At 40.8% G+C, this 20774-nt stretch overlaps 2 protein-coding genes across 2 annotated transcripts in view; both read right to left on the bottom strand.

Moving 5' to 3' along the window:
- Window positions 1-1366: 1366 nt before the first annotated feature.
- On the bottom strand, window positions 1367-16065 carry LOC103094058 (E3 ubiquitin-protein ligase TRIM11-like). The gene is made up of 7 exons (XM_056794880.1): window positions 15936-16065; window positions 9203-9551; window positions 8846-8950; window positions 6161-6451; window positions 3483-3505; window positions 3200-3306; window positions 1367-1673 (listed from the first exon to the last, which is right to left on the bottom strand). Exons 2-7 carry the CDS (start codon window positions 9545-9547, stop codon window positions 1378-1380), a joined length of 1167 nt encoding a protein of 388 aa, XP_056650858.1. The 5' UTR covers window positions 9548-9551; window positions 15936-16065; the 3' UTR covers window positions 1367-1377.
- LOC130458981 (uncharacterized) overlaps window positions 15511-20774 on the bottom strand; it is a 17585-nt gene continuing 12321 nt past the window's right edge. The window contains exon 3 of the mRNA XM_056826132.1: window positions 15511-15747. Within this exon, the coding sequence (XP_056682110.1) occupies window positions 15511-15747 (237 nt within the window). The remainder of the gene's footprint in view (window positions 15748-20774) is intronic.

The following is a 20774-nucleotide window of genomic DNA, read 5'->3' as shown; positions in this document are numbered from 1 at the left end:
TGCTGATTTGAAGTGATTACTAATATTTCCTAATAATAGATAACTTTTGTCATAATAAAATCTGTGATGAAGAGAAATTGAGGCAGAGTTATGAGTATGACCATTTTTTAGCAAGGCTAATAGTTGCCAACAAAGTAAGATCCTAAAGCATTCAGGGGCCAGGGATGAAGTAGAGCAGACAAAGCAGTCATATATTTGGTAAAGGTGTAGAGTGTGCTTAATTGTGCTGACTTGCTTGCAAAAAGGGGTTTCCAAAACCATGGTAAATGGAAAATAGTTGATCAAAATCTTCTTAAACACTCGCATGTTAAGTAACCCCTGTAATAGTAAGAGAGGGGGACTTGAAAGATGATGGGACCAGAGAGCAGCTAGTTGCAGGACTGAGTCTGGTGTAACACCTTCCTTTTCCTCCACTAAGCTGGGCAGCTATAATGGAGTCAGTCCAGACCAGAGGGTGTCTACCCCTCACAGCTGCCTTCTTTTGATGAATTAAATATTCCTCCTCCTACTACATAGACCCTAAATCAGCTCTGCTGTAATTTAAAATTATCTAATTTATTTTCTTGAAAGAGGGTAGAGGGGGAAAAAAGGTAAATTCCCTGCTATTTCCCATAGCAATTTTGATGGTTGGATCAAAAACTCTCTTCAAGGAATATAGCTTTCTGAGTTCCCTTAAGGGAAATTATAATCCAAGGTTGTCTTCAGTTTAGGACAAGAAGGTTCATTCAGCTCAGTCAAGTAAAAGGGTTTGAGAAGAATAACTCTCCTATCCAGCTCTTTCCCAGAGTCCTAGACAAGAAGACTGACCAGAAAAATCTCTCTCTGGACAACAGTTTTCCTTTTGAATCTTCATGGAACTCTCCCATCTCCCACAAGTCCTGAATGTTCATTTGCCCCTCCAGAAACATTTTCTTCAAATTTCAGGTTTCCCTTGTTTATGGCTATTTCCTTGTTAACCCCCCACCCCATCCCACCCCACCCCACCCCACCCCACCCACCAGAGGGTTCAGTTGCTGGGCTTATGACAAGCCAGAATTCTTCCGGACTATATCAACTCATCAAATTCAATCCCTAGAGTGTGAAAATTGGAGTAAATATTCAGTAAATTGTGTATATCCAATGGACTTGTCCATGAGTGAAGTCCTCAAAACAATGGTTGTAGTCAAGTCATTGGAATGTTGAAAAGTACTTTCTCCTATTAACTGTAGTGGTTTATGTTGTTCAGCTTTGTATAAAACCAGGAAATCACAGACTCGTAAAATTTATCTAGCAAATTTTTGGTGATCCATTTATACCAGGTTAAAAACTCTAGATTTATAATGCTATAGTTGACCAAATCTGAACACGATAAACTGAAGTATTTGGCAAATAAGTTTATTATGTACGTAGATTATCAAAAGTATTCAGATACTCCTTTATCAATGGTTGTGTTCTGCGGCAGAGAAAGAAACTTTCCACATGATTTGTCCCTCTAGAGAACTCTGAAGGTGGTTCTAGTTTTTCTGAAAATGTTAGTATGAGGTATCCTTGCTTGTAGGTATTGGATAAAACATTTTCAGCTATGTAAACAGTTTGCGTAAAACCACTACAGGAATCGAGAGATAAAATGTCAATTGTCCTCTGTCTGTCCTCAGACAAGTTGTAGTATTTGCAGTTCTCACCGAGTTTATGTCCTAAAGAGAGGGAAAGATTATCAGTCCAAAAGAGACTTCAGTATCCCAAGTGAGAGGGAGGCCTTACTTGAATCCTGTTCTGATCTTTCTTCTTAACACAAAGACATTTCTGAAGTATTAATCCTAAGGACTGTGAGTGTTGGAGTATCAAATGTAAGAGTAAAAATGAATAAATACTCCTAGTACTTAAAAATATATAGGATTTTGATAATAATCAAAGAGGGAAAAGAAAAAAAGATTTTCAGTCAAGTGAGCAGAGCAAAGAGAGCCAGAGATTCACACCTACAGCACATTACCAAAAGCACAAGCTTGGAAAAGGGATCTCCACAGTGTGGGTTTCGGCCAAATTTATCTCCTAAGGATCCTTATGTAAAATGAGGACTTAACTTAAAAGGATTCTGAGAATGTAACTCAGGTGTGGCAAATTTTCCACCTGCACACAAAGCACCATCTCATTGCCCAACTCCAACAAGTGCACAGAAAGCAGCCTCAAAAAGAAATGAGTTATTTACAACTGTGCCTCTCTCACTCTTCTTGATTTTAATTTCACTTTTTACCTTCTGTCTTAGAATCAATTCTGTGTATTAGTTCTAAGGCAGAAGAGTGGTAAGGACTAGGCAATGGAGATGATTAAGTGACTTACCCAGGGTGGTCACACAGCTAGGAAGTGGCTGAGGACAGATTTGAACCTAGGACCTCCCATCTCTGGACCTGACTCTCAATCCACTGAGCCACCCAGCTGCCCTCTAATTTCACTTCTAAAGGACATAACAGCATCAAAGATCTGGAAGGGATCTTATAGAAGTAATTTATTTTTATCACCCTTCCCACCCACTACATCCAGGTAGCAATAAGGGAACTGAAGCTGTAACAGAAAGTGAGGTTTCTTAGGCCACATGGAAGATGTCAAGAAGAGCGAACTGGTTTATACTCTCAATCCAGTAAATTCTTTTCTCTTGGACTATATATACTCTAGTGCCTAATCCTTCCTCCTTCTTTATCTTCTCTATTTTAGGAGAGAGGCACATAATTCTACTAAAATCATCCTCTTCCCAGATACCCAAGAAATCTCTTTGAGCCTCATTTCCTCTTGTTTTCCACCCTTCCTGAATGAGTGGAAAATGTCATATGAAGCACTTACCATGGACCAAGTGCCTCCGACTCACCATGGAAGCAGACTCTCTGTATGCTCCTTCCTGTAAGTTCTGTGTCTGGCTACAAGCAAAACTGCCCCCACTCAGGCTCCATGACTGCCCCCAGCTAGAAGCCTAATGCTGCTGGGAAGCACCAACAAGACTTTCTATCTACTTGTTCTTGGTCTTCTTGGTCCTATGCCCCACATTTTACCTCAGACCAGATACATGATGCTATTTGGGACATATTCCAGGCAAATGGGCCTGTCTCTGCTAGCATCATTCCCAAGCTGAGGACAGCAGGGTCCCCAAGCCTGGAGAGCAGAGACAATCAGGAGGATACTTTCAAAGTATCAACAAACTTGTGAGGAAAGCCCAAGTAAAGATTCTTACCCAAAGAGCTGACTTTCTGAAAGATTCTCGAAAATTTCATCACCGTGAAGATATAAGAAGGTGTCAGTTTGGGGGTGAACAGTTTCAAATCGAGCTTTAGAGAACTCCTGTAGAAAAGAGAAATCATTTGTAGTGGATAGGTTGGGCTCCTCATGGCACTAGGATGCCCTATTTCCTGTACCCATTTTGAGCAAACACATAATAAATAACCGCTTTTCTCCCCAATCCCTTGCCACCAAGCCCCAGACTAAACTAAGTATCTATTATCAAGAAAGGATCATACCTTCTTAATGTTTCTGTCACATTCTGGAGGAAAAAAAAAAGAACAGTCAGTAAGTTTATGGAATTTTTCCTAATCCCTTGCCATGACAGCAGCCCCTAAAAGCCCATAGCATCCCAGCCTCAAAAGGAGCTCTTCATTGCTCTTTCCTCTTATTTTCTTCATTTCACTGAACTACAACTTGTAAAAGTGGGATTCTGGATTCAATCTTTATTCCTTTGCTCCCAGGTAGTAGTTAGGTAGTTCCTGTGTTGTGTTGCAACAATGGGACCAAGCAAAAGGTCTTTTAGATCTTTAGGGGTTTTTTTAGTTAAAAAAAAAAACAACGAACAAACTTTCACCAATACTGTGTATTGGTTCCAAGGAAGAAGAGTGTTAAGGGCTAGACAATGGGTGTTAAATGACTTGCCCAGGGTCACATAGCTGGGAAGTGTCTGAGGCCAGATTTGAACCCAGGAGCTTGACTCCAGGCCGGGGTCTCAATCCACTGAGCCACCCAGTTGTCCCCTTTTATATCTTTTAGGTCACCATGGGTTTATCCTATTTTGTGTTGAGGTCCATTCAGCTATTCCCTCTCCCAGGGAGAAAAAGAGGAGGACATTTTTGATAATAAAAGACCTCAGAGGAATGAATGGAGTTTTGCTGGACCCTCCAGAGCAGCATGGAAGCTATGAATGCTTCTACTGCCTCTCATTTCACCCACTGCTGCCTACACACATGACAGATCCAAGCTGGAGGCACAGAATTCCTGGGCATGCATCAGCTCTGTAGACCAGTTGGCCCCAGCATCAGCACACAGAACAGTCCCTGAGACTTTCAGGTCAAACAATCTGCAATCAGACACCTCAGCTCTCAGGAGTGATACCGAAGAGCACAAGAACAGTTCTCAAAAGAAATTTTTTGAGGAAAGTAATGAATGCTGGAGGGGATGTGTCAAAGTCCAGACATTAATGCATTGCTGGTGGAGTTGTAAATTGATCCAACCATTCTGGAGGGCAATTTGGAACTATGCCCAAAGGGCGACAAAAGAATATCTACCCTTTGATCCAGCCATAGCACTGCTGAGTTTATACCCCAAAGAGATAAAAAGGAAAAAGACTTGTACAAGAATATTCATAGCTGCTCTCTTTGTTGTGGCAAAAATTTGGAAAATGAGTAGCTGCCCTTCAATTGGGGAATGGCTGAACAAATTGTGGTTTATGTTGGTGATGGAATACTATTGTGCTCAAAGGAATAATGAACTGGAGGAATTCCATGGGGACAGGAAGTGATGCAGAGTGAAAGGAGCAGAACCAGGAGAACATTGTATGCAAAGACTGATACACTGTGGTATAATCAAATGTAATGGACTTCTCTATCAGTGGCAATGCAGTGATCCTGAACAACCTGGAGGGATCTATGAGAAAGAACATTATCCACATTCAGAGGAAACACTGTGGGAGCAGAAACACTGAAGAAAAACAACTGCTTGATTACATGGGTTGAGGGGATATGATTGGGGATGTAGACTCACCCTTGTGCAAACACCAACAACATGGAAATAGATTCTGATCAAGGACACATGTAATACGTAGTGGAATTGCTCCTTGGCTGCAGGAAGGGTGGGGGGAGGTATGGTAGAGACATGAAGAGAGAGAGGTTTTGCAGGACAAACCAAGACTGGGGAAGAAGGTTCCAAATGGAATGTTACCAGGAGGAGAGGCAGTTGAGCTGGCCAGGAGAAACTGAGAAACTTTGATTCTGTCTCTCTCTGGGAGTTGATGGGTAAAGGACCCCTGTAGGGCTGCGTTGGCTTTTGGGCTTTCTGACCAAGGGAGAAACCTCTCTCTCTGAGATTTAACTGACCAAGAGTTGGAGGAAAGCCATGTTGAAGGAGAGTTTCTTGGTGGCTGGCTGAGGGGGAAGAAGCTGAACTGATCTTGTTTGCTTTCTGGCCCAGATTGAGGGACCCTTGGAGGGCTTCTAGGGTCACACTGAGAAACCTTGGTGATTGCATGAAGATTTTAAATAATTATCCCCATCTCTCTGTCTTAAGAGTCACAGCTGTGACGGGACTATTTTCCCAAACCCTCAAATTCTCCCTTATTATGGATTAGGGACACCCTCATCCCTCTTACCTCAGTTTCCTATCCTGTTATCCCAATAAACCCACTTACCTGAGAAAGAAACTAGAGTATCTTTATACTCCACTCAGGGGGGAGGGAAGAAGCCAAAGGCTTCAAGAAGAACTGGGAGGTGAGGGGGGCAGGGAAGAGAGAGTGAAGGAGGAAGGGAGTGATAGGGAGGCAGGAGGTTAGGAAATAGATTGATCCATCAGCCATCAGTAAGGATCAGTAGGCAAACCCCAGAGCATTCCCCTGTACCAGCAGTGTCTCTTATCTATCCCCATTGTAACTAAGCACCCTCAGGTGTGTCTCCATACTTGTAACAGGTCTCTCTCTAGTCATAAACCAGAGCATCCAGTCATTGCAACCAGAAATAGTTTCCACAGATTTTCCTTTCTATTTCAGAGGGGAGGGAGGGAAAGAATATGATTGACTTCTTGTAACCAAGGAATAATGTTCTAAATTAACTAAATAAAATTAAAAAAAAAAAAGAAATCTTGAGAATCTAGGAAAGGGCAATGAAAGATGTCTTGTCCTCACAAACTACTGACCCTGATGAATTTATCCTGGTCTCACCTGTAGCATTTCTATATCTGGTTTCTGAATCTTTTCCTTTATCTCAGTGATTATATCAGTTAACATACTCCTTTGGTTGGACATCATGTCCTCCCACTTCTTCTTTTCTTCCATTATTTGATATTCCTGTGTCATCTCCATCTCCTTCAGCTCCTGGAAGAGTTTACGGAGTCTCTTATTTTCCTTCACCACAGTAAGTCCATCCTCCCTTGATCCCTCTGTCCTGGTCGGAAATTCCCCTGGATGTGGAAAGTTTTCTGGATCCATATTTTCGTTCGTTTCTTTGTGGTGCTGTAGACAAAGACAGTAGGTGATGTACCTCCGGGAACATTATGGCCTTCCCATATCTCCTCTTCCCTGCCTGCTCAGAATGGCATAATGCAAATAGCAATGCTATTTAGGAGTCATAGAGCCTAGGATTCCAGTTCCAGACAGCTATATGATTTTGGGAAAGTTACTTTACATACCTGGCTTCTGTTTTCTCCCTTAAAATAAGAGAATTTGTATGTATATGTCATCTTAGGATATTCTTAAGACAGTCAAGTAATCTACTCCAAACCATTTCTCTATCATCAACCTTTCTTATTCCAGAAGAAAAATCTTTCATCCAATCCATTTAAATCTAATCTTTGCCATCTAGCATGGTGGTTCATAGAATAGACTTGCTTGGGGGCAGCTGGGTGGCTCAATGGATTGAGAGCCGGTCTAGAGGTCCTAGGTTCAAATCTGGCCACAGATACTTCCCAGCTGTGTGACCCTGGACAAGTTACTTCACCCCATTGCCTAGCCCTTACCACTCTTCTGCCTTGGAACCAATTGGTCTACCTCACTGATTTGTCCATTGAATAATGCTACGAAAATGTGCTCCTAAGCTTTCCAGTCTCCTAAAGCCTGATTGCCCTCCATGTATTCTAGAATCCAGTAATAGTAGCCTACTTGCTGTTCCTTAAACAAGATGCCCCATCCAGATTTTCCAAATAATTTCACTGGATGATATCTTACATGCTTGGAATTCTCTATCCTTATCCCTGCCTGCTGCATTCTCAGTTTCCTTCTAGCCTAAACTTGTATTCTACAAGAAAACTTTCTCTAACTCTCTTAATGTTAGTTCCTTCCTTCTGTTGATTATCCTAAATTCGGAGCTCAATTCAAGGATATAGAAAAGTCTGCTTTAAGACAGATGCAGACTCATTTATAAAATTAATATAGTATAAAATCAATTACATTGCTGTATCAATATAATAGAAATTAGAGGTTATATTAATTTTCATCTTTTCATCCAATAATAGTTCATTAACAAATAAGTCTTAAGAAGTGACTACTTTGTGAATAAAATGGTTTGACATGTTGAAAGACTGGCCTCGAGCGAGCACATGGGAACCAGTGAATTGGACTATCTTTGCACCATCATTCCTTGGTAATAATAAATCAATACACATAGATCAAGCTTCTACTGTAGTCTATTCACTGTGACAAATAATGAAGCTACATCAAAAGGCAGACAATAGTCCGCCAACTTTTCTATATCCTTGAATTGAGTTCAGAATTTAGTTTTCCCTCTTTGTTAGTTTAAAGTTATAATAAAAAAGTTGTTATACCTCATTTAGGTAGCTCTTGGGATACTTCTAGCACATCTGTTTATCTTTAAGATGCACAAGTTAGCTTTGAGTTATCTCCTAAAAATGTCATCTGTCCTTGAGCAATTGGAATGTTTATCTCTTCCAAGGAGACAGCAAATCTGGTAGGTTTTGCATCCTAGGAAAGATTATAAGATGCCAGTGCATCCCATAAAACAATCAACATTTCTCCATTGTTGGAGAGGGATGGTTACCAACCAGTCCCATATAAGATGCTAATCTGATTTTCTTGATGAGATTAATCAAGTTGCCCCAACCTGACAGATGTTACCTACCCTATAACCAATCACATGGTCTTTCCCATCTAACCCAACACTGTATTTCCCAAAGCTTTATGAAAATTACTAATCTATACCTGGTGTTTTTTTTTTAAATTACAAGTCCATAGACCCAATTTATTGATGATAATCAACCTAACAAGTTGTTCATGTTCAGTCCATTGTCTCTCAGTTTACCTTAATTTTTCTTCTGTCTTAATATCAATACTGGGTATTGATTCTAAGAATAGAATAGAAGAATATTCTAAAAATAGATAGAAGAGTGGTAAGGGCTAGCCATTGGGGGTTAAGTGACTTGCCCAGGGTGGTCACACAGCTAGGAAGTGTCTGAGACCAGATTTGAATCTAGGACCTCCCCTCCCATCTCTAGGCCTCCTTCTCAAGTCCACTGAGCCACCCAGCTGCCCCCCTTTGCCTTAATTTTCAAAGGTTGATCACCTCTCCCCACTACAGATCCCACTTCTCTACCTTGGAGGTTAGTTGGGTTTGAGGCTGGGCCCACACATTAGAGAACTAAAATAAGACAGCAAAGTTAGAGGCCAGCTGCAGCTAGAGACAGCTTAATAAAAAATAATAATACCCAACATTGAATTTTAAGTCAGGATAATTAGTTTGATTCAAATTTTCTTCTCTCATTGTGGCATGAATGAAGACAAGCGGCACTGCATCCTTTCCTGCCAAATATGGCTAGAAATGATGGAAGTCTTGTCATGAGAACTATCAGAGATAGGTATGCATGGTATTATTGACGGGGGCAACCAAAAACTTACCGGCCATATCAAACCCCATGCAAAAAGTTTATTCTCTTCAGAGAGAAGTTCCTCAACTTTTTCCAAATGTTCATGCAAGATTATCAGATTTTCCTGGATCTCTTCCTGTCAAAGAAGCATGGGCAAACATTATTAAGAAAACTCTTTTCTAGCACCATGAAATAGGAGGGACTAAGAGACATTTTGACCAATCTGGAAGGGAGAGTCACAACAGGAAGAAGACTACTTGAACTCAAGTGTGTGGATGAGTCCTCAGGGGATAGGATAGATCCAAGGGATAGACTCAGGTAGGAATAACTCAACTGAGTAAGGAAGTCTTTATCAAGGGAACCTGGAGGATTCCCCTGCATGACTCACCCTGTATCGGAAAGCTGCCACTGCAATGGGCCAATGGAACTCATCCTTATGATCCTCCGATTTAGAGCAGGTCATACAGAGCAGGGTCTGGTTCCTATCGCAGAAGAGCTTCTGGTCTTCCTGGTGTATTTCACACACACCTTCTCCTTCAGGGTGCATGGCACCGTTCCCATGAAGAGTTCTCTGCTGGGAGAATTCCCAGCATTCAGTGCAGCATGAAGGCGGAGAGGTTTGGTTTCTGAGGCAAATCATGCAAATGGCATGCCCACATTCCACAATGACTGTCACAGGGTCTCTCTCAAAGCAGATCATACAGAGTTCACCCACTTCTTCATGATTGGCCATGATCCTGAGGAAAGACAAGGAGGCACGAGCATTGCTCTCATTCCTCCATTTTGTAGTTTCAAACCAAATATATTTCATAAAACATCATGGCCAGCAGTCATCACTGATGATATCCCCCCTAACCTTAGTATAAAATCTCCAATACATGTAGACTCCAGCAATAATAGGAAGTCTGAGCTCAAGGACAGAAGCCCTTGTAATTATATTTAGAATTGATATAGAGCTTTAAGGTGGTTTTTTTCATAGATTACCTTCCTTAGTCCACACAAAACCCATATGGATTAGGTCCTATTATATATATTATTGTTGGAGAAACTCAGATGAGAGTTTAAGTAGCTTGCCCAGAGTCAGAGTAGTTAAAATCTGAGGTAGGATGTGATTACTCGATAGTGTTTCATGGGTTACCTCATTTGACTTGACAACCCTAAAAAGTATGTACTGTTATTTTCTCCATTTCATAGCAGAGGAAACTGAGGCAAAGTGGTTAAGCGACTTGTTTAGAGTTAAAACAGCCATAAAAAGTACTGTTATTTTCCCCATTTCACAGTAGAGGAAACTGAGGCAAAGCGGTTAAGCGACTTGTTTAGAGTTAAAAAAAACAGCCAACTATCTGAACATGGATTTGAACAAAGGGCTTCCTCATTCCAGAGCCAGTAGTTACCAATTGTGCCACCTACCTAACAACAACAAAAAACCCACTTAATAAAAAGTAGATATATGTAAGTATATATAGTAGATATATGTAAGTAGTTGTTCAGTTACCAAGAAGGAGTAAGCAAGTTAAAGACAGTGTCTATGATCAAATCAGAATTCTGCTACTTTCAAATTCTGTTCATTTCAATCTGTCTGAAGCTGGTTAAGTCACTTAAAAACAAAATCTTTTCTCGCTTCAGATCTCCCCACTGTAAAATGAGATGATAAAAGTAGGTGATCTCTCACCCTTCTGGCCCATTCTAAATCCTAGAACTTTTCTCAGAGAGACTCGTACCTTTGATATCTTTCCAAGCCTCAGACTCAGAAATCCAGCTTAGAGGATCTTGGCACTAACCAGTACACACTAAAGTGAGCAGGGGCTGAGCTTTTATATCATTTCCTTTGGTACTTCCCCACCATTGTAATCAGTGAATAACTGGATCAATTAGTTGTTACCTCCTTTTCCCCATTTATCCATTAGGCATTAGATGAGTCTAGGAGTTCATATCTCAATCAATCAATCTACCATCTTTTGTTAAGTGATGACTAAATGTCTGTGTTTGTACTAAGTGTTGGAGGACCCAGAGCAAGACAAAAACAGAATCCCACCCTTCTAGGAAGTCACATTTTAAGGAGAGAAAACCTTTAAACAAATGTCTTTATCAAATGACTGAGGAAAGCCTTAGCTGTGAGGGGCAATAATTAGAGTTTTAATAAAAACTTTGTTTCTAGGAAATAAAGAGGGAATTGGCTCACCTGACCAATTAACCCATATATCTCCTTAGCCCCTAAGAGTACTTTGAAAATAACTAATATCTCTGGTCTAGTATAAAAGAGATTTTTTGATCACAGGTTTTTATTTTGTCATGCAGGACTGCCATCTGGAGCCCCAGTGCCTGTGTAAACCAACTGGATCACAAGTTTTTGTTTTTGTTTTTCTTCTCAGTTTGAGCCAATGGAAAAATTTGTGGATCCAGGACTCAAAATATCTGGATTCCTCTGTGGTTTCTTCCTCTTATTACCTTGGATAAGTGACATCTGGGTACCTTCATCCATCTTCTAGGAAGTATCTATGTCATGTGGTCTTGACATCAAAAGGAGGGACAAACAGAAACTTACATGCATTCCATTTAAGAGGATGAAGTTGTGCCAACTAGGACTGAATGTGAAGTGTTAGAGTTCCAACTGAAAAGTGTCTGTTTAAAACTAGAATGCTCGGTAGTGGGCATTAGTGGGCCCCGGGAGAATTTGGTGGTTGTAAAAAGGCAAAGCCCCCTATCAGAAGCCTGCACGTGTTTTATCAGCCTCAAGCAAGGATTCTGAGATCAGGTCTGCATTTGCATTTCTGATAGATCTCTTTCCTTTCCCTGGGAGCCTCTCACAGGTAATGAGGAGGCTGGAGAATTCTTGAGAAATCAGCAGGATGGAGGGAGGGAGGTTTTGAGTTGCTGAGTCTGAATGAATCAAAAGCTGACTCAGAATTAACTGGAGTGTAGAGGACATGGTTTCAAATCTGGCCTCAGAGCCTTCCTATCTGTGTGACCCTGAGCAAGTCATTTAAACTTGATTGCCTTACCTTTGCCACTCCTCAGTCTAAGAACAGATACTCAGACAAAAGGCAAGTGTTTAAAAAAAAACAAACTTTAAAAGGTAACATTCATTTGGAGAAGTCAACTGGGTTGCAACAGTTGGAACCTTCTAGTTTGGGGGCAGCTGGGTGGCTCAGTGGATTAAGAGTCAGGCCCAGAGATGGGAGGTCCTGAGTTCAAATCTGTTCTCAGACACTTCTTAGCTGTGTGACCCTGGGTAAGTCACTTAACTAACCTATTACCCAGCCCCTATCATTCCAAGACAGAAGGTAAGGGTTAAAAAAAAAAAAGTTCTAGTTCTATGCTTTTGGGTTGCACCAGAATGAGTATCTCCCATGCTATCTTGAGCAGACATTTCAGGACTGTGTAGAGCTGGTCTGGTTGGAGTCCTCAGCAACCTTAAGCAAAGCCAGCAGAATTGGCAGCCAAGGGTGGGCATTGTGGAAGAGAATTATGATGCATGTGAGCAAATATATCTATTACAGCATCTGGCTTCTCTGGTCATGGAATAAGGCACCACGTGTTATGTTGGGTCTTACTGATATGGGCGTACAGGCATCCCACGGTCATACTAGTTAAGGTTCCTTCCTGCTGAGACTCAATTACCTGATACCTTTAGCCAATTACCTAACATGCAGTCCTAAAAGTTGGTAAACCCTCCTTCTATGGATTTATTCCACAGAAATTCCCTTCCTAGGAGCCATATGATTCAGCCAGACCCTTTGGAACTTGCTCTCTAGAGGAGGAACTGCCTTGGAAGCTTCTAGTCACAGCTCAGGAATCTAAGAAAACCTCAGTAACCTTTATGGGGTTAACAAGAAGGCTCAGAGGCCTTACAAACATTACAAGCAGTTTGGTTTTTTCCTTTCTAAACACTCTAAAATTTTATGTCTACTTAGCTACCAAATTTGTGAATACTACACATTTCTCACCTTTCCCTGATTAACTCTAGACTTTGGATAAATGTTACATATGCAATTATTGAAAAAAAATTTTTATCAAGAAATCTGTTTTGTATAATCTACCTAAGTGCTTAATATCTGACTTAATGTCATAAATCTCCCCCTCCCTAAAAGGGAAAAATCATTGAGAGAGACAGAGAGTCAAGACAATTAACCTCAATTTGGAGATAATTTGGTTAGAAGTTGAGAGGCAAAAGCCAGCCCCTTGAGCAATCCTCCTTATGATCTATCTAGTTCTTGATGGAGTCTGAATGTAGCCTAAATATACTATATTTCACTTTCTTCTGTTTTTTTTTTTTTAATTTTTGTTCAAGATGTCAACATGGAATCTAGGAATCTAACTTGTGACCTAGTGAGATCTGAGGAACCCCAAGTTTCAGGACTAGGTTATAGGTTGGAGACCCCAAAGCTTGTACTTGTTCCCTTTTCCAATGGGAATCTACCCTGAAGGGAATCCCAGGCTGGCAGTTTCAGATTTGAGTGGGAGACTACTGAGGGGAATGATAATCCTAGTTGGGTGAGATAAGCATATACTAAGGACCCTATTTATTTTAGGTAGTATTTAAGGTAGTCTCCCCTATTGTATCAGAATTTTTCCCAAGAACACCCACCCCTGGGCAGGAAGCCTCCTTTAGCATCCATTGGAAGTAGCCCCTTCTCTTATACCCTAGCCTCTAGCTATGATTCCTTTCCAAAGCTTGATTGTATCCAGTCAGTGCAGTTTGAACACTCCTTTTTTCTTTGTAGCTATAGTAATGTCAATCATCTTTCCCTGCCCCTAGATTCCCCAAATGATATAGAGGTTCCCCAAATTTTATTCCTCAGAGTCAATCTTGAGCGGTGGCACTCCCAGGGATCAGTGACCAAGGTGGCCAGAGAGTTCAATCAGACTGAGAGGCTGAGTAGCTTGTTCAGGGCAGACATCCAGTTAAAGTCAGATGGGGAAGCTAGTTAGCAAAGTGGATGATAAAAGCATCAGGCCTAGAGTCAGGAGAACTTGGGTTCAAATCTAACCCCTGATACTTCCTAGCTGTGTGACTTTGGAGAAGTCACTTATCCTGGAATAAGGGCTAGGCAGCCTTTGCTGTGGTTCTGTCCTAGAATTAATGCTTTGTCAACTAGAAAAAATGCAGAACTACTAAATAGTCAAAATCACTCTTTAATCAAGGGAAAAGGGGTTAGCCCTACTAATGCTACGACAACAGAGCTGCTTCCCATGACTGCAGATTCAAGACACCCTGGTCACTGGCCCCTGAGAGTGCCACCGACTCAGGATGGACTCCGAGAGAACTTGGGGAACCAATATACCCTTTTTGAAATCCAGAGGCAGGGAAAGATGATTTACATCACTATGGCTACAAGGAAAATGGGAGTGTTCAAACTACACTGACAAGATACAATCAAGCTAGATGCTAGGGTGCCAGAGAAGGGGGCTGCTTACAAAGTTACTAAAGTTCATGCCCAGGTCTGACCTTCCAGAGAAAGGTTTTAATACAATAGGGGAGGCTACCTAAAACAAAGAAAATCTTTAGCATATGCTTATCTCACCCAACCAGAATTATTATTTCCCTTCAGGGTAGATTCCATGGGAACAGGGAACAAGTACAAGCTTTTGGGGTCTCCAATCTAAATCTCTAGCTAAATCTAAAATTGGGGTTCATCAGATCTCACTAGGTAACAAGTTTGGGATTCCTAAATTCCATGTTGACAACTTAAACAGAAGGTAAGGGTTTAGAAATATTAAATAAGAAGAAATAAAATAAAATCGGAGGTAGTCCTCCTGATTCACTGCCACCTAGTACTTCTTATTCTATTGGCACTCAGTACTTCTGAATGCCAATCCCTTAGTCTCTTCACCTCAGGAGACTATAAAACTGTAAATTTTGCCCCAATTTTGTGACATAGATTAAAAAATAGGCTAGAGAACTTGTATCTTCACCCGGAGCTCCCCTCCTAGATGAAAGACCATACAGCAAAGAATAAATGCCAAGTGCATTGAGATGTTTAAATATAATGCCAGAGAAGTTGACTTGCATTAACTATTTCAAAAGTAGAGGTATGGGGTGAAGCTGGGTGGCACAATAGATAGGAGTCAGTGCTGGTGTCTGGAAGATCTAGGTTCAAATGTGACCTCAGACACTTTCCTAAACAGACCTAACCTCTCTTCCGCCATGGAACTTGGTACTTAGTATGGATTCATAGAAGATAAAGGTTAAAAAAAAAAAGAGTTACTGATCCGGCGGTCTTTACTGTAGACCTCCACACCCTGGAAACCTCAGAGGCTCAATTTCCTGAATTAGGTTAATTGGGTGCAAAGCCCCAAAACATTAAGAAAGATTAAACAAAGGATTGAATACTGCAAACTCAGTCACCTGGCTCCTTCCCTCCTCTTTGTGGTTTATAGCTTGAATCTTTAGTAACAGTTTCCATCTTAAGGATTTAACGTTTCTATCTAGAATGGCTGACACAAAGTAAGCACTAGACAAATGCTCATTGTTGATTATAAAACATTTGTTCATATATGTAACACGCAAACTATGTACGTAGGTATATGTGTAAAACTATCCCATACTATTAATTCTGTGCAATAATGTTGTAGTATCCTATTAAGGACCCCCATTTTATATATATATATATATATATATATATATATATATATATATATTTTATCTATTAGTCCCCAAACTTGTAGTTTAGAACGATTTAGTGATTCCCCAGTTTATTTAGGGCGGAGGCGAAATCCACTGCAGATGGGGACTAAGCCCAAGCCGCAGTCGAGGGACTCTTTAGTCTCCCAGCATATCACACCCTCCCTCCGAGGATCGAACTCGGGAACTTCAGCTTGCCAGCCTGGCGCGCCACAGCGTCCCTCCACTTCGGCTTGGGCTTGGGCTTGGCCCCCATCTGAAGTGGATTGTGGAGGAACAGGCTCAAGCCCGAGGCTTTCACCTCCGAGCTAAATAAAAGCGGGACTCACCAAATCCCTCCAAGCTACAGGTCGGGGGACCTCTGGATTCCACGTAGACAGTTTCAAAGTCCCCCCACATGTAAAAATGAAGAGGTAGAACGAGAGGATTCCAGCGGCTCCCGGCCAATTCTAACCCTTCAGTCTTCCACAATAGAACTTCCCAGAGGGGCACCTACCTTAGACAGACGTTGCCGAAGGAATTCAGCTCACAGGAGCAAACTTGACTGGGGAAGATCCACCACCCAAATACCTATTTCTGTGTTTCCCAGGTACTTCCTCTCTCCCATGAACCCTTTCTACTACGTGAAGCACTAGGCTAAGTCACTTACAAACTCCCAATCAAGAACACCCTTTTGTGTTTGTTTTCAGCCTCTCCCACCCCTTATTTCCATTTAATCTTCAGCACTGAGGGAAGGAGGAATTCCCAACTCAATCAATCAGCATTTATTAGGTGGTTGCTTAGTCCTAGACCTTGTGTTAAATCACAGTGGATTCAAAGCAAGGCAAAAAATAGGACTCTGGCCGTGGAGGAGTTCATATTTTAATAGGAGAGACAATTTGCAAGCAAATATATATGTACCTGTAGAATATCTGAGAGAAGGTGCTAGCTGTAAGGGTGGAGTGCAGAAGGAGCCAAAAAAGGCCTTAGATAGAAGTTGGGATTTTAGGAAGCTGCTGAGTGTTTCAGTGGATTGAGAGCCAGGCATAGAGAGAAGAGGTCCTAGGTTCAAATTTGCCCTCAGACACTTCCTAGTTGTGTGACCCTGGCCAAGTCACTTGTCCCCCGTTGCCTAGCCAATACTGTTTTGTAGCCTTGGAACCAACACTCAGTATGGATTCTAAGAAGGAAGGTAAGGGTTAAAAAGAAACAGCTTTCCTCTTCCAAATAAAGATTTTTATCAAAAGTTCACTTATGCCAGCAGGTCAGACTCAAGAACTCCAGTGCTTGTGTAAACTGAGTCACGAAATATTGTTGTTCTTGCCATGGTATCATGGAAAGACTGACAAATCTAGAGTCACAATGCCAAGATTCACACCTTGGCTCTGCTACTTTACATTGAGTAAGTGAGAACAACCTTGGGCCCCAGCTATCTTCTGTATCATCAAGGGAAGCACAATTAAATTAAGGCATGAAAAAGAGGAATGCATTAGGAGAGAGAAAGAAAAAATAGAATGAGATAAATTATCCCACATAACAGACGTGAAAGAGACTTTATAGGGGAGGGAGAAGACAGGTTTTGTGAAGAGAGAAGCACTGGAACTTTATTCACACCAGAAATGGTTCCGTGAAGGAAGAATATGCTCAATCAATTGGAAATAGGACTTTATCTTACCCTACCAGAGAGTCTGAAGGGAATGGAAGAGAAGTGGGGTGGGGCTGGTAGAGAAGAGGGAATTGGGGAATGTGGTGGTCAGAAACTAAAAAGGGGGAAATCATAATTCACAGAGTAATACACAGTGAACATAATAGTGCAAGAATTTTTCAAAGTCTCTACTAAAGGCCTCATTTCTCAAATGCATAGAGAAATGAGTTGAAAGTATAAGAATGGCATTCCCCAATTGAGAGTCAAATTATGTGAACAGGCAGTTCTCAGAGAAAGTAATTAAACCTCTCAGTAGTCATGCAAAGACAAAATGCTCTATATCTCCATTCATTTCAGACATACAAACTAAAAGAAGAACCCTGGCACACCTATCACACTGGCCATTGTGACAAAAAAGGAGAATGATAAAACTTAAGGAGGATATGGGAAAACTGAGACACCAGTATACAGCTGGGGAGGTGTGAACTTATTCAATCATTCTGAAAAGCAATTTGTATCTATTTGTATCTATGCACAAAGGGCTCTGGGGTGTATGGGGTGCTTAGGGAGGGGTAGTATCTCTGGTATGGAGGGCTTGTTGTGCCCTCCTAGGGCAGCTCTCCAGCCTCTGACCCCCACCTGACACCCAGCTCTCACTTGTGGCTCCTAGTAGCTGCTAGCATGCGGCAGCGGCCACACTCCAGACAATGGCTTTGACAGGCCGGCTAAACCTTGTGAGGGTAGCCATCCAGTTGTAGACCCCTGGTGAACCAGGGCTTTGCTCACCCAGCATGTGAAGACTGCTTCGGCGGAACAGGAGGAAGAAACCAACAAGAAGGTTCAACGGCTGAGATGGCGATGCAGCAAAGCACTGTGGAGTGCTTAGGGCGTGTTGGAGCACAAAGGACAACACGGCCATCCAATGCAGCTGAGGAAGTCTCCAGGTGTAATGATTTTTCATGCCACTGGACCCAGGCTTCCAACACCGAGAGAGTGGGACTGTCTCTGTGCATCGACTTTTCTACTTAAATCTCCTTCACGCACAAGTATCTTTGTGCACACTCATCTATACACCATAGATGAAAATGCACAAAGACAATCGTCATCCTTGGTTACTAAGAGACTACTACTACTACAAAGGGCTCTGAAATAGTACATAGCCTTTGACCCAGCTATACCATTACTAGGTTAGTATCCCAAAAACAACAAGGGGAAAGACCTATACATACAAAAAAATATATTGAAAGCAGCTCCTTTTGTTGGGGAAAAGAATTGAAAAGTGAAAGGATAAAAGTCAACTGGGGAATGGCCAAGAAAGTTAATAGTATATGATTATAATGAAATACTATTGTGTTTTTGCCCTGTCCCTTGGGAGCTTTGCCTAAAGAGAAGTCCCAGACTGACCCAGCCTCAGACTGAACTATAAACCTTAAAGTACTTAACTATCCCAGTTTAGGTAAGATGAGTATAATGAGTATATAATCAAATCTTTTTGTCTTAGGAGTTTCTCTCATTGTATCAGAGATCTCTTCCCAGGTAGCACAGCCCCTGGCTGGACTGTCCTTTCTTATCCATTGAAAAGCACTAGTCTCTCCTAGAAGTCCAGCCCTGGACTCATTTCCTGGTGTCCATTGTAAAGCTAATAAATGACACTTCCCTGTTCTCTATTCCCCCATATAAGACCCTAAAGTTCTATTTCTCTTCAGAAAAGTCACCTTTGGAGACACTGTTCCCAGAGTCCCAGAGCTTTAGCTCTGTGCAGTATTAAGGGCATGACTCTGTGTGATAGAGGAATCTTGAAAACTCTCTTGTCCTGATTAAAGACTTGTTCTTTCTGACCACTTCAGTGGTTCTATGTTTTTTCAAAGTTGACAAGGAGAAACTCAAAGAAAACCTGTAAAGACTTACAAGAACTGAAGCAGAGTGAAATTGGCAGAACCAGAAGAATATTGCACACAGTGAGAGCAATACTGTATAATGAACAACTGTGTTAACTTAGCTATTCTCAGCAATGATCCAAAATGATCCCAACTGTCATCTGCTTCTCTACCTAGTTCAAGCTCTTATTGATTTAATCAAAAGTAGAGAAAGGAGAGTTAATCCTGTCTTCAAGATCTGTTGAGGTACTAAGTAGGGGTACTTAAGTTATTCTTAGCCAAAGTGTTAACTCAAAATAGACAAAGGGAATTAAGGATTCCCTTTTACAAGTATAAAGTTAAAGAGAACAAAGAATTCCTTTTACCTAGCAATAGCTTCAACTACCTCTAAGTAGGGGTACTTAAGTTATTATTAACCACAATGTTAACTCCAACTAGGCAAAGAGAATAAAGGATTCCCTTTAAAAGTGTAGACTCAGAATAGAAAAGAGAACCAAGAATTTCCTTTTACATGATGGAATAGTATTGTCTATAAAAATGATAAGGAGGATAATTTCAAAAACAGCTAGAAAGACCTCCATGAACTGATGCAGAATAAAATAAGCAAAAACCAGGAGAACATTGTACACAGCAATATCAATATTGTACAATGATCAACTTGTGAAAGATGTAGCTACTCTCAGCAATAATACTGAAGGACTTATGACAAAGAATGCTATCCACCTCCAGAGAAAAAATGTTGGAGTCAGAATGGAAATCAAAGCATATTATTTCTCACTTGAGTTCATTTGAGTTTTTATTTTAGGATTTTGATTTTATATGAGTGGCAAATTAAATTTTACTCTCCCTTCTCAGTTAACTGTGATATACTTAATACTACCTAGTGGCACTCTATTCAAGCAAAAATATAGATACTTGGGAAAGCAAAAGAAATAAGCAAAAATAAGATATATAGTATAAATATAGAAATAGAATGATTCACAACATGATAAAATAAAGATAACAAAGTTAAAGTGATTAACTTTGGCAATCTTTTCCTTTTTTTGAAGTGAAGGAGATGATAATGATATCTAAAAATATTTGGTGCATATTTTAATTTTGCAAAACAACTTTTTGGTCTTCCTGTCCTTTCTTTTTGTTGTTGTTGATCAGAAGAGCTTATTCAATAAAGGAAAATATAGAATATATTTAGAAACAAAGAGAATGAAAAAATAAAGGCTATTCATAAAATGTAATCCTTTAAAAAGACTGTTGAGGCAAAAGGGTAATACAAAAGGAAACAATGGGCAAGGTAGAATGGGAAAAGGAAAGTGGTTACTGAGGATTATGTAACTACATAAAAGTTAACCCATGATAGTCTTTTAGGATAGGGTTTGAGGATCTGATCTTTTGGTGATGTTCTGGAGAATTAGGATACAGCTGTCAAGGCGTCCTGGTTGGCTTCCAGCATATCCTCCCCCCCCCCCCCCGACCCCCCCTTTTTTTTGAGCTGAAGAGACTTCAGTTCAATTTGGACTTGCCCAGTGGTAGACCCTAGGTATCAGATGAGGACTGGAAATCAATATGGAATAAGAAAAAATAAGACAAGACCAAATCCACAAGCAATATAGGTAGGGGTCAAATCATTGTTGGAGATAAAGGAGGAGATGCTATCATAAAAAGAATTAGCAATGGCTGAAGCTGAATAAAGGGAGGTACCAGAGTGACTGATATCCATGATTTGTCTATGTAGTGTGGACTCCTTGTAGGGAAGATTGCTAGTGATGCAATGAGTAAAGTGATATCCAAAATAAAGGGTGCAAGGAAGGGTTTAGGATGGTTTAAACTGTTGGAA

The sequence above is a fragment of the Monodelphis domestica genome, chromosome 4 (assembly GCF_027887165.1).
Source record: "Monodelphis domestica isolate mMonDom1 chromosome 4, mMonDom1.pri, whole genome shotgun sequence".
NCBI lineage: Eukaryota > Metazoa > Chordata > Mammalia > Didelphimorphia > Didelphidae > Monodelphis > Monodelphis domestica.
Note: the sequence above shows the minus strand (reverse complement) of the source record. Positions and strands in the feature narration are given on the sequence as shown.